The sequence below is a fragment of the Choloepus didactylus genome, chromosome 6 (assembly GCF_015220235.1).
Source record: "Choloepus didactylus isolate mChoDid1 chromosome 6, mChoDid1.pri, whole genome shotgun sequence".
NCBI lineage: Eukaryota > Metazoa > Chordata > Mammalia > Pilosa > Megalonychidae > Choloepus > Choloepus didactylus.
The window spans coordinates 88,297,168-88,310,686 of record NC_051312.1 but is presented as its reverse complement, the minus strand read 5'-3'; the positions used below and the strand labels follow the sequence as shown (position 1 = coordinate 88,310,686).

The following is a 13,519-nucleotide window of genomic DNA, read 5'->3' as shown; positions in this document are numbered from 1 at the left end:
ATGATTAAAATGACAAATTTTATTTTCTATATATGTTATCACAATAAGTATTTAAAAAACATTAGAAAATGAAAAGACAAGCCACCAACTAGGGGAAAATATTTACAAATCATATAAACTACTCAGCAATAAAAAGGAATGAACTCCTGATACATTCAACAATACAGATGAACCTTAAAAACACTATATGTGAAAGAAGCCAGACACAAAAGACTACATGTTGTATAATTCGGTTTATAAGAAATTTCTAGAAAAGGTACAACTATAGAGACCGAAAGCAGATCAATGGTTGCCTAGGATTGGGGATGGAAGTGAAGATTACGAACAACCATGAGGGAACTTTTCCAGATCTTGGAAATGTTCTAAAAGTGGGTTGTGGGAATGGTTGCACAGCTGTTTAAATTTACTAAAACTCATTGAACTGTACACTTACAATGGATGAATTTTATAATATGTAAATTATATCTCAATAAAACTGTTCCATGACAAAAAGAGTATCCCTTCTTCAGCAAATGGGAGCTCCAGTCTTTTGACTTGGTGTTCCCACAAAATAGTTGTAATATTTTATATATTAATTTTTTAATTCCATGGAGAACCCAAAGGTGCAATTAACCCATCACATAGCACTTTCACTACTCTACTGACAAGCGGTTCTGTTTGGTTAGTCTACAAGTCACTTATATTGAGTATCTAATAAATTAGAAATAAACTATATTGAGTACCTGCCAGCAGACATGGGTACACACACCTCTAGGTATAGCTCAGTGCTATATTCCATCCTTGTCACTCCCATTTTACCTCCCATATTATGGTGAAATCCTCTCTGTCACTCTAGTGCCATCTGCATGAAATAATATGTTCTGTTTTTGTCTCAGTCTCCAAGCAGCCCCCTGTACAGAATGAAGTCTGGAAACCGAGTTGCAACATTTATGATCTATGTGAGTCTGTTGCTCTGGATGGACCAGGGCTTCTTAGTTAATGGCTGGTTATTGACTGATTAATGACTAGTTAATGACTGGTTAATGATTGGTCATTTGAATCTCTTTTATTTAATGGTTTTCAAAGTAACTTCACATATCGATTTTATCTGATACAACCACCAATGGATAATTATTAAGCACAAAAATCTCTAGGAATTTTATGAATTTCAGCCAGAATTTTTATTAGGGCTTTTTTGTTAGATCGTATAAGGAGATACAAAGAAATACAAGACAGAGTTCCTGTCCTCAAGGAGCATAGTCTTTGGATCTGTCGTAAGCTATGGACTGGGATGGCAAGTGGAGTTACATTGAAGGCCTAGAGATGTGAGACTTACATGGCACAGACGGGGATGTGTGCATCTCTTTCTCTTTGAGGTCCCATAGACTAGTGGCTATTGAAAAGCAAAGACCTATAGATGAGGTTGTGGAACTGTGAGGGGAAAGAGGGGAGAATTGAGACAACTAAGATTAAAAGAGGAACTTGGAGGGAAGAAGAGAGACATATAGATAAATTCAATAACTGTTGTTTTCTGATATATAGTGAAAAATGCTCTTTCTTGACATCGTCTGTAAAAGCTACATTATACTCCATTTAAAAAAAATTGGTCTCCTCCCCTAATTCCTGACCTGATCCTGTGGGATTTGGTTCCAGTCTTTAGATCTAACCTCCCCCCTTCCCTTCAGATCACGCAGGTTTACTTTCCTCTCTATGGAGAAGTCATAATTTCAATCATCTGTCACTTCAGTTAGAAGAGCTCTTAATGTTAACTGAAGTGATAAACATGTTAATAAAAGGGCTCTGCTACCATCCAAAGGTGCAGTCCGATAGATACCCCCTGCCCTCATATTCCCTCTTCTCTGGTGCTGCATCTCATCTCCACAATGCAGCCAAAAGGGGCCAAATCAGAGGCCGGCCCTTGATAGTCTTTAATGCTGGCAGTTCCTACTTGTTTCTTTACGTGGCTCGGTTTTATACTCCTGCAGAAATGGAAGGCTGCCACTCACAATGGCGTCTGGCCTTAGTGGCCATCCTGAGTGTTCTGCTCAGGCACAGAGAGACAGATGAAGTCAGCTCTCCGGGCAGGGGGAACATCTCGAACCAGCAGCTGCCGCTGCCCCTCTGGTTGATGACTCAGGCTGGCATGAGAGGTCACAGGCAGTGAAGGTTATAGCTGTGAGCCAAGGAATAGGTTGGGTCCCATTTATCCCTGTTCTTTATTTCCCCAATATCTCTTCCCCCTGGTTCCCTAGTTACAGAGGCCCAGTTACTATGGTAAAGGAGTATGTAAGATCCCAGCAATTTAAAATGGCAAATGCAAGTGTATGCACATGTGCTTTAAGCATTTGAGACAGTGGTGTGGAAAGGGCTTTGGGTTTGGAGTCAGTTGGCCTAATCTTGATTCTGCCACTTAATATGTGGTCTCGGGATGAATTGTGTAAACTCTTTGAGTTCAGTTTTCTTGCCCTGTACTGCCTCACAGGGTTGTTATGAGGATCTGATGAGATAATGTAAGGGGATATCGCTCTGTAAAATTTCAAACAATAGGTTTCTATCATTGAATCCCACAAAGCAAGTAAAGGGCCCGATTAAGAGAAATCAAGGTCATAGGACTTAAGAAGTGCTGGGTTATATCCAATTTTCTAATCTTCAAGTTGGAGGAAAGACCATCACAAACACTTATAAAGACAAGCTTTAAGGCTTGTAGAAAACATAAGTAGTGTTGTAAATAACCTTTAAGATTACAGAGGATTGAGTTGAGCTAATAGGGAGGTGATTTTCTGTTCAGACTATACCAGTCCTAGCACAAAATGGTGGGAAAGATACAAAAGCAAGAGTTCCCTTCCCTCCAGCTGTCCTCTCAACTCCTGTCCTAGCACACAGAATTGGGCTCTCTTTTTAACTTGCTGAATGTCATTCCTTTCCATTATCTTGTAAAACCACAGGTAAAGGAATCCAGGAAAGCCTAGGTTCCCCTCTTGAATTTTACTTATACCCATGTGGCTGACAACAGGAGTTGGAACAGAATCATCCAATGTGTTGGTTACTTGAACACACAGAGCAAATTGTTGTTCTCATCACCCTTCCCAGTGGGTTACAAAGGGAGCCAAGAAATACTAAAAATCTCCACTGCCATTTTCAGGTTCTGAATCACCAAGTCAGTTCAGTTTCCCCAAACAACTGTCAACATCCTAACTCCTGTGGCCCTTGCTCTGTACCATAGGTGAATGTGGTGGGATCTGATTGCCACAAGATTAAAGGGCATGACTGTTCTGGTGGACAGTGCTAGCTGGGGTGAGGTAAGACTGGCACTCACAGGATGTGCCGCTGGTGAGAAAATAATTTAGCAGCATATATTGAAAGTATTAAATTTGCATGTACCATTTTGACCCGATTACTAAGGCTAGGACTCTCTTCCATGAAAACAATCCAGAATGCAAAACTAATTTTACCCATTAAGATGTTCAATCTACTGTCGTTTGCTTTAGTGAATGTTTGGAAATAACATTTAGGTTCAAGTGTAGGCATCATGATTACGAGCAGGGATTTTTAGTCAGATAGCATTGGCTCAGCTCAAATCCTGGCTCTGTCACCAGAATTGTGTGACCTTTTGTAAAGTACTTAATCTCCCTGAGACTCAATTTCCTCATCTGTAAAATGTGAAAATGATAATCCTAACTCATTGGATTGTTGTGAGGAATAATTGAGATAATATATTTGTGAGTATTTAGTATGATGCCTAGCATATAGTCAGTGCTCAATAAACATCAACTATTATTGTATTAACTATAACTGCTTTTTTTCTGTGTGGTAAAATGATGAGTAATTCTATTTTTTCTTTATATTGTCTTGTGTTTTTCCAAATGTCTATGACTGTGTTGTATTTTTTTGACAATAAGGAAAAAAATCTTCATATTAAGAGACAATCCATAAGTCTAGAGTGCACCAGGAGTGAAACTCCTTAGCTCAGGTTGCACAGAGAGGGTCTGAGTGATCTGGAGAATACACTAAAGGTGCAGTCAGTACCTCCTGTGGTGCCCGCCTTTCAAAACTGACTGTTGTAGTCTAAACTGTGTTTCTCAAGCCACAGGTCATGATCCGTTAGTGGACTGTGGAATTAATTGAGTGGATCTGACCAGCATTTTAAGAAAACTGAGAACAGAATAAAATAAATTAGAAAATACCTGAGGGTATCTCATAGCAAGAATGAGTATCATTTTGTGAAGCTTTTGCATCAGTTGTGTGTGTGTGTGTATGTATCTGTGTGTTGTGTCAGGATGTAAAATGTATTTCTTCTTGAGGGTCGCAGTCAAAAAAATTTGAATCTACTGATTCAATGAAGCCGTCAATAAGGATGTTAGCTGAAAGGGTAAAGAGAAGAGGAATTCCTAAATGTGGTTCTTACAGCCTTGCCAATGAACACCCAATGCCATTGAGCAGGTGCCCTAAATGCCTAAGTTGGGTAATTGTTTTTCAATAAGTATTTCTCCCTGAGCTGAAATAGAGGGACACAGGAAGGAATCTATGCAGAAATGACATCTGGATGTCAGGCTAATGAACTTGTGACAGAGCAGGGCAGTCGGCAGCTATTTCACCTCTGGCTTCTTCCTCTGGCATTGTAGCTGAGCTCCGTGGAAGCTGGAGGAGCCACAGCCTTCATCTATGCTAACTTTAGTGTGCCCGTGGTTAAGGTGAGTGGGGGCCTGTTCCCCAAAGATGGTGGGTTCTAGAGCACATGACTAACAGCCTAGCCTTCAAGCAGTCTGAGCTTGCAAGCTGATTCCTGGGAGAGGGGATAAAGAGAGGTCTTTCCTGATTCCCAGAATCAAAGAAAATCCCTCCATCTTCTTTAGTGCCATAGCATGTTCCTTGTACCTCTATCTTTATTTTATTTCCATTTATATTACAAGTAGATGATTATGTCTCTGTCTTTCCTGTTACAATAGAGCTCCTCAAAGGTCCCTAGGGACTCTGTTTTATTCACCTTTATACCCTCTACACCATTTAGTCATTCATTTAGTAAACATTGAGGACCACAGGCACTGAGGGTACAGAGAAAAAAAAAATCATAGTCCTTGTTTTCCAGTACTCACTATTAATGAGAAGTTAATAGGCAGTAATGATGAATTGAGCTATTAAAAAGATAGGTACTAAGGAGGGGCATGTGATAAGGTGTTTGTTTAATGAATGAATATTTCCCCGAAATTCTAGATCGGTCAGCTCTGTGGCAGCCCTTTCGTATTTCAGGAATAAAATGAAGATAAAAAAATGAGGTCATGCCTGTAAAGCACTCAGCACGGTGCTCGGCACATCCCAAGATTCAGCAAATAAATTTTGGGCATCCACAAATGGTTAGGAGTTTGGGATCTCTTCCAGAAAGAGAAAGCAGAGGATGCCAGTGCATCCTAGAAAACTCTTCATTATATTGGGCTTTGTCTACTTCTAAGGCCATGGTTAAAGGAAACAGCAGCATATAGGGAAAAAAAGAACATACAGGATTTGGAGTCCAAGTACCTGGGTTTGAGTTCTGTCTTTAATCTGTATTAGTTCTGTTACTTCAAATCCCTAGGACCCAACTTCCTTGCTAGTAAAATGGGGATTATGACAATGCCTACCTTTGGGGGAGTTACTGAGAAGTGCCTAAGGGAGGGAAAATTCAGTTCTCAGTTCTCAGTTGTAGGAGGAATATTTTATTCCACCCTGTGGTTTTTGTTAGGTGTCTCTCTTCAGTGACCCAATGATATCCTGTGCTTATCTTTCTCCTACGACTCACTGCACTGCATTGTCCAGACTGTTTTTATGCCTGTCTCTCCCGCTAGCCTGTGAACTCCCTGGAAGCAGGGATTGAACATGATTTGCCTCTGCACCCCCAGGGCCTAGAGCAGAGTGGGCCTTCAATAAATGACTTTTATGCATGAATGAATGAGTAAATGGCTGCTTATGCCATTTTGTGCCATCTTATGCATGCCTTATCCCCAACTGCATGAAAAGGTTTCTTGTTTAATGACACGTATGCATGTGCCCTCAGCCTGTGCTTCCCAAAACTGGGATTCTGGACTTACCCTCTCTGGGTCCTGGCCCTCTTGTTTTCAGAATGCAGCACTGTTTTGGTGGAACTTGCATAGGAGTGGTGAAGGGGATGATGACACGCTTCATGCTGGCTGTCCTGTTCTGGTGGGAGATAAATGGGGTAAGGCCTGCATATCTGGGGTGAAAATGGGGTAAGGGATGCAGAATTAAGTGAAATGGGAGGTGGGTGGAAAACAGCATAACCTTTCCTTTCTGCAAGCTCCATTACATTATATTGAAATTTTCAGATTCTGGGTCAGTTGCCCAAAACAGATTGGGAGCCCCTAAAGGGAAGGGTCATAATCACAGAGCAGGTGTCAATAAAGGTTTATTGACTTTACCTGTAGGGCTTGATTCCTCAGCATACGGAAGGAGAATGTGGTGCTAACTCCCAACCCTCTCCTCCAAGACGAGAACCATCAAGCCATTAGTTCTATCATTTAGTGCCACCCCATGAAGAGATAGTCAAATAAAAAAGAGGTAAATAAGCAATAGAAGTGTTTATATCATATAGTTGTCTAAGAGCACTTACCTCTGAAGACAGAAAAAGAAGTAGAGAAGGGACTCATGCTGAGGTGGACACCACCAGAAGTAGCCACCACTTTTTCTCTCATTAATCTGGGGTGGCATCATGGAGGAGGTGAGCTTTTAGTTGCTGCATGAATAAAGAGAGTGACCTTAGTTCCCACAGGCTTGAAAACTGGTCTATAGTAGACAGGACCTGTAGGGACTTTTTCTTGGGGACAGTGTCCTCTTTGCTATTTATCTCCTCCAGAAGTAATATCTTGTAGTCCATAGTAGGGCCAGGACTAGGGTGAAGCAAGTGAGGTGCGTAGGGTGCAAAAGGAGGCACTTGGACAGCCCTGGTCTGTAGCAGTGGGTCTGCTCCTGTCTGTTCTGCTGAGCCTGCTCTCTTCTTCCTCCCCGTTCTCTCCCAGTGGCCAACAAGTGGATACATGAGTACGGACAGGAATTCCGCAGGCCCTGCAGCTCGAGCCCGGAAGACTAAACTGATCGCAGAGAGGAGCTCATGGAGTCCTGTGGCTTTCCAGAGAAGCCAGAAGTCAAAGACGAGGGTAGGACGGGAGAAAAGAGGGCAACCTTCTGGAAGAGGGCCTTGCTTTACCAGGGAGCACCTGAGAATTTAATTTGTTCTTCTTCAAGCCTTTAGAATCCGAGTAGGATGGACACTGCAAAGGAGGGGTTGATGGAGGTTTGAGAGAAGTTTCTGGAACACAGTTACTCTCTTTGAGAATGGGACATATTGACGGTCTCTGAGGTTTGGTCCTTGGGGCTTTTGCACTTTGAACCTTGATCACAGGGGCCCAGAATTGGCAACGAGGACACTGGCGGGAGGGGCTCGCCGCTGCCTGTGGCTGTAAGCCCACTCCCCACTGATGCTGCTGAGGACCACGCAGGGTGTCTCAGTCTCAGGATCTTGCCTCAAAGCAGAAGCCCCATCATATGATGATTTTTAAATACTGTCATTAAAAATGTTTACAAATCACTTTTCATAACTGAAAATATTCTTAAATTATAATATTGAGTGAAAAAAAGCAGAGTATAAGAGTTTATTTATGCCGTAATTTCAACTTGGCCTACCTCCCCCCACTCCCCTCTCACATTCTTTCTAATTCCTCAGAACCACCGTGCTCCTTGCCGTCAGCATCGTTCCTGCTTCCCAGGCCTGGCAACTTGCTCTTTTCTCAGATCTTCCCAGGCTGAGCTCTTCTCATCATTCATTGTCAGCTCAGTGTCACTTCAGAGTGGCCTTGGTTCCAGCCACTTTCACATTAACCTGTTTTCTTCTTAGCACTTATCTTGATTCAACATTACTTTATTCATTTGTTTAATGATGGTCAGTTGTCTTCCCTGGTACCCCCAGGGTGAGTGTATATGGCTCCACTCTACTTTGTAAATGCCTCTGTTATAGCCCCTATCCCATAGAATTTCAGTATTTGTTTATTTGGCTGTTCCCACAAGGCTCTGAGCTCTGTATTCCTCTTGCTATCCCCAGAAAAAAGGACCAGTTTAAAATAAGAAGGCACTCAGCAAGTATTTTTGAATAAATGAGTAAGAAGGCATCATTTGAGCTGCACTTTGGAGGACAGGTAGAATTTTTATAGGCAGAGTCCAATGACGAGAAGCATTTCCCAGCAGAAGAACTAGCATCTGCTGAGGCTGCATTGATGAGTGACTATAATATTTGAGCACTTGTGCCAGGAGAACATTCCAGGCAACTTGGCTCTGGTTTCTGAACAGAGATGAGGGGAGAGGTGTGTCTTGCTCACAAAGAAGCCACACAGTTGAAGAACTGGTGCCTTTGAGGTGCTCAGATGCTGTGTGCTGCCTATTTCTGCTTCCTAAAGCTTTGTCCTCTCTCCCACCCCCCACCTTCCCTGCCGAGGAAAGGGTTCGTCCAGAGCCCTTGTGGGCACCTAGTCATGTCTCCAGCATTTCTGCTGAGAGAGCTAGGATTCTGAGAAACCTTTTACTAAATTCCTGACACATATTCACAACCTGCCTTCTTCTCCGGCTTCTGGGGAACAGTCCTGAGACAGAAAGCTACTGTGTGTGGGCGAGGCTGCGCCCCTTTCCTCACAGCTGCCAGGACTGGAACGGGGACGTCTCAGAATTGCAGGGTTGATCTGAGCTAATAATAATGGTGAGCACTGTACGTTTACTGTGTGACAAGCTCCGTTTTCAGGGCTTACATGTATTTTATTTCATCCTCATCCCAACCCTATGATGTTGTTACAATTCTTATCTCCCTTTTACATATATGGAAGCAGATTAAGCGATGTCGGTAACTATATAGGTCTCCCAGTCTCTACACCTTGTGCTTTTAACAACTATTTTCATGAGGTTGGCGATGTGGCAATTATTGAGCATCTTGACCAGGCACCAGAGACCCAAGAACTGTCTGGCTGCACATTAAGCAACAACTGCTTATTGAGCATCCTTATTGAGGGCCTGGACTCAGGTGGTAGGGTACAGAGGTGCTGGGAGCTGATGGCCATAGGGGGATGAGATGGGCTAAGTCCAGAGCTAAATGTCTGTTTGGCACAATGTGAAAAAGTCATATGTAGTGGGAGATGAATTCCCATTAATGCTGCGATCAGAGGTAGGGGGGTCATTGCGGCATGGAATAGTTGGGAAAGCCTCGTTCATTTATTGATTATCACATTGACGAGGTGCCTACTCGGGGCCAGGCTGTTGTTGGCACCTGGGATGGAGAGGAGAGTTAGGTGCTGACCCAGCTCTCCAGGATCTCATGGGCTGGAAGTGGAGACAGAGGTTTCATGGGGAAAGAGGGACGCTACCAAGTCTTGAAGGCAGGGAGGGGTCTATAGAGGCTCAGAAGGAGAGAGAGGGCCGGGCAAGCAGGGGGAATGCCTGTCCCTAGAGCACCTTACTTTGGGGACAGCCTGTTAGTTTCCAAAACTAACACTTCTCTTGACCCTCACCTACCCAGGGAGGAAAGTAGAACAGGTATTACGGAAAGGGAGGGCCACAGAAGTTAGTGCTGCAGGAGAGCTTGGGACTGAGGCTTGCTCTTCTGTCTCACTCACCCATGCTTCTTCCACTTGATCATGGCGCCTTCTTTTGAGCTGACTTTCCCTCTGGATTTCAGAGGTCTGGAGTTTTCAAAGCCATGCCCTCCACTACACCTCAGCTAGAAAGTGGAATGGCCTAATTCTATTTCTTTCATATTCACCCCAGTATCCAAGCCCTCTGACTAGTCCTGCTAGTAAGTGGTGTGGTTTTGAGGCCAAAAAGCTAATTCTAAATGGGACTCACCTTGGCTTGGGGCATTGATTGTTGACAGTTTTTTTCTTTCTTGCATTGTCCTGCAAGCTTTTTTTTTCTAACAACCTTGCCCAACCTGGGCTCCTGGAATTGTGGATATGTCACTTGCAAGCCTCACTATGGGTGATAATTCTTTACAATAGTAACCATATACTGACCACTTAAGACCTTCACTGTGTGAAGAACTAAGGTGTGCCTCCTTTAATCCTTACAGTGGGATAGGTCCATGACCCTCATTTTATACATGGGGAAATCCAAGCCACAGAAAGTGTAACTTGCCTGAGTTTACACAGCTACAAAGTGGCAGAGGCTGGATTCAAATCCAGGTCTATCACTAAAGATCTTAGCTAGTCCTCTATTGTCTGCACTACATGTAAATTTGCCTTCACTTCTTTGCTCTCATTGGCAATGTCTTTTGGAGCCAATGACTTTGGGGGGAATCTCCAGCATTTTCCAGGCATTGAAGAGGTCTATCTACTGTGCCTCTGGTGGCTAAGGGCTAAGAGTACTGTCAGGTGCAGATATTTGTTAAATGCATGAATGAATGAGCTCAATTCCACAAATGTACGGTGAGTGCCTATTGTGTGACCCGCCCCATGATAGGTCCTCCATAAGAATCCAAGAGAATGAGGAGGCATGCCTGCTGTTCTTAAGGCAAAATCAGCACATGCCCAAATATGTGACAAATATATGAAGGCAGAGAATGGCATATAATCAACTGTGTGTTTTCACCCTAAGGATCATGGGAGCTGGGAGCAGGGGGAAAGCCTTATGGCCAGAGTGGGCTGGGAGGGCCTCCGCACTGGAGCCCCAGGAGCACAATGGAAAGTGAGTATGCCTGTGGAGGGTGGGGAGCAGTGATCCTCTGCTTTGTCCCCCTTCACACACAGCAACGGAGCAAGGAGAGCAGTCTGAGAGTAGCAAGTGAGAAGACATTGATTCTGGGGGACTCTTGTCTTGTGAAGCCAAGAGCAGCACAAACTGCCCTTTCATGGAAGCCCTCAAAGGCTCCCCTGTTTGGGGCCCTTGACTGCTCAAGCCGGGAGAAGCCAGAGGAGCCACTTGCCTAGGAGAGAGACTGGAGTGGGGAGAGAGGGGCATTTGCCTGCAGGTTCCTGTATTCTCAGAAAAACTGAAATCAGCTAAGTGCTAGGAGGAAGAAACAAACATTTGTGCCTACTCTTTGCCAGCTATTTGATCTACCTTATCTTATTCACAACAATTACCGTCTGCTTTTGGCAAAGGAGGAAACTGGGGCCAAAAGAGACTTTACTTAAGTTCACACGGCCATGGAGGGGCAGAGCTGAATGAAGCAAGGCAGGGCTTCCCCCATCAGCTACTTTGAACCTTTCTTTCTCTCTGGACTTTTTCTGTTTCTCACACTTTTCTCCCCCTTAGCTACTAGAGCCTGCTTCTTTCCCTTCTTCTTCCCTATCCCCATCCCTCTTTTATTCCCTTTCTTGGTCATTGGACCTCTTCCATCAAGTGCTTGATCTGCCTGTTCCTGCTAAGGTTTAGGGGGTCCTTCTCTCACTCCCATGGGCATATCTGCATCTGGAATGAGTAGCTGGTGAAATTCAAGATTATCTCAAAGAAATGAGGGGCTGAGGGTGGATTCTAGGCACCAGGATACCTGGGTGGTGACAGTCTTTTTGGCCAAGGGTTTACCTCTCCAGCATGGCTTGGGTGGATCTCCACAGGTAACCACCGTCTCTTCCTTCTTTAAGGTTTGGTCCCACATTTTAAATTTGGTGACCGGCATGTCTCCTGCTTGTCAGCTCATTGCCTTATAGGGCTGGCAGGGCAGGAGTTAGTTTGTCTGGCCTAGAAAGGTAAAGCAACTTGCCCATAATTACACAGTACACCAATGTCAGAACCAAGGCAAGAAGCCAGAGACTTCCTCAGAGACCCGTGGTCTTTCCAAAGCTCCATAGATACTCCTCAGGACAGGAGTATCTATGGGCAAATGATGGCACCAATACTTGATGGTGTTTTACCCGGAACGGATTGCATATCCGGTCTCTCATTCATTCATTCAGCTAAGTATTACTAATGCCACCTCAGGGCCAGGCCCTTGGTGGGGCTGGGGACGCGGGGATGAATCCAACCCTGGCTCTGCCCTTGAAGAGCTCCCAGACCAGAGAAGAAAACCTACACAATGACGGCATCAAGTGAGAAGAAAGTACAAAATGTTAAATGAGTTCTGAAGGACCACGATTTCTCTTCTTGTGTGAGGGATTCACATGTGACATTTGATTTGGGCCTTGAAGGATAAGAAGGAGGTTCAGGTAAGTGTGTGTGTGTGTATGTGTGTGTGTACGTATGTTAGATGTGGGAGCTTATCTCCTTAACTTACAGGTATATAATGAGTCCTTAATGTTTCTCAACTCTTTAAAAAAAAAGCCAAACTTTTTCTTTTGAAAAACCTTCTTAAGTCCTGGAAGTTCAGATATATCCCTCTAGGAGAAAAGATTTTGTCTAGCTTTACTTACTCCAATCTGTTTTGAGAAAACAGCAGATTATTTTCATTTATCAAATAGAAAAATATATTAAATATTCTTTTAAAAGACTATATATAGGGAGCCTAAGATGGTGGCTAGGAGAGACAGGGCAAAAAAACACCTCTGTGAAAAATACTAGATAAAAGCCAGAAAGTGACCTAGAACACCAGTTCCAGCAATGCACATGCTGGACGAGGTCTGCCAAATCCACAGTGAAACCGGGAGTCTGCATTCTGAAACGAGTGAGTAAGCCTGCTGAATATCTGGCAGCCATGCTGCGGTGTGGGGAAACTGTGGATTGGCTTTTGGGGTCAGACTAGTTCTTTTTAAAAAAACCCAAAAGCAGCTGCAGATACAGCAGCGAGAAATACACAGTGATGTGCGGCAGGAACGGGCTGTGCGAACGCCTCAATATCTGGCATGGAAGAAAGCCTTTCGCACACCTGCTGCTAATTGTCTCAGAGCGAGGAAGGCAGAGGTGAGCCAAAAGGAGATAAAAATCATGCCCCTTGCAGCCATCTCCCCGGCAGCCAACTGCCCGGCGCAGGCGCCACAGCCCAGAGCTGCACCAAGAAACCCAGGGTGACAGGGGTTGTTTCCAGCAACACATGCACATGCCATGGTATCGGACACGGACAGTAGCCTTTCACAAACCCACAGCTAATTGTCCTGGAGCTGAGAGGGCGGAGCTGTGTGAAAGGGGAAATTGACACACCTCATATAGCCATCCTTTCAGGTGGCTGGGAACACACCTACACGGCCCAGAGGCCCAGAACTTCCCTTGAGGGATGGCGCACACTTGTGATGTAGCACAACCTTCCCTCAGCAGAGGCCGTAGAAGGGCACAGCTTGGGGGAGGGACCCACTTGGAAATCCCAGGGTCCATACGCCAATACTGGGGACTTCTGGGTCAGTGGCAGGGACAATCTGTGGCGAAACTGAAATGAAGGTTTAGACTCTTGCAAAAGCCTTGGATCTCCAGGAACACCTGGGAGGTTTGATTATTGAAGCTGCCCTCCCTCCCTGGCTGCTCAGATGCACGCCCTGCATTTGGGGTGGACAGCACCAACAATACATCCAAACTTGGTGCACCAGTTGGACCCCACAAGAACCAGACCCCCACACACCACAAAGACAAAGTTAGGGAGAACTGACTTCAG

The 13,519-nt window shown here is 44.4% G+C and overlaps 1 protein-coding gene across 2 annotated transcripts in view; it reads left to right on the top strand.

Annotated features, from left to right (window-relative positions):
- The window catches only part of P4HA3 (prolyl 4-hydroxylase subunit alpha 3), a 58,598-nt gene extending 51,050 nt beyond the window's left edge, over positions 1-7,548 (top strand). The window contains exons 10-13 of one of the 2 annotated variants that reach the window (XM_037841306.1): positions 876-938; positions 4,602-4,670; positions 6,080-6,169; positions 6,987-7,548. In XM_037841306.1, the coding sequence (XP_037697234.1) occupies positions 876-938; positions 4,602-4,670; positions 6,080-6,169; positions 6,987-7,196 (432 nt within the window). In that variant the 3' untranslated portion in view covers positions 7,197-7,548. Of the gene's footprint in view, positions 1-875; positions 939-4,601; positions 4,671-6,072; positions 6,170-6,986 lie in introns of both variants that reach the window. The other variant, XM_037841304.1, reaches the window with a different exon arrangement.
- The last annotated feature ends 5,971 nt before the right edge of the window (positions 7,549-13,519 follow it).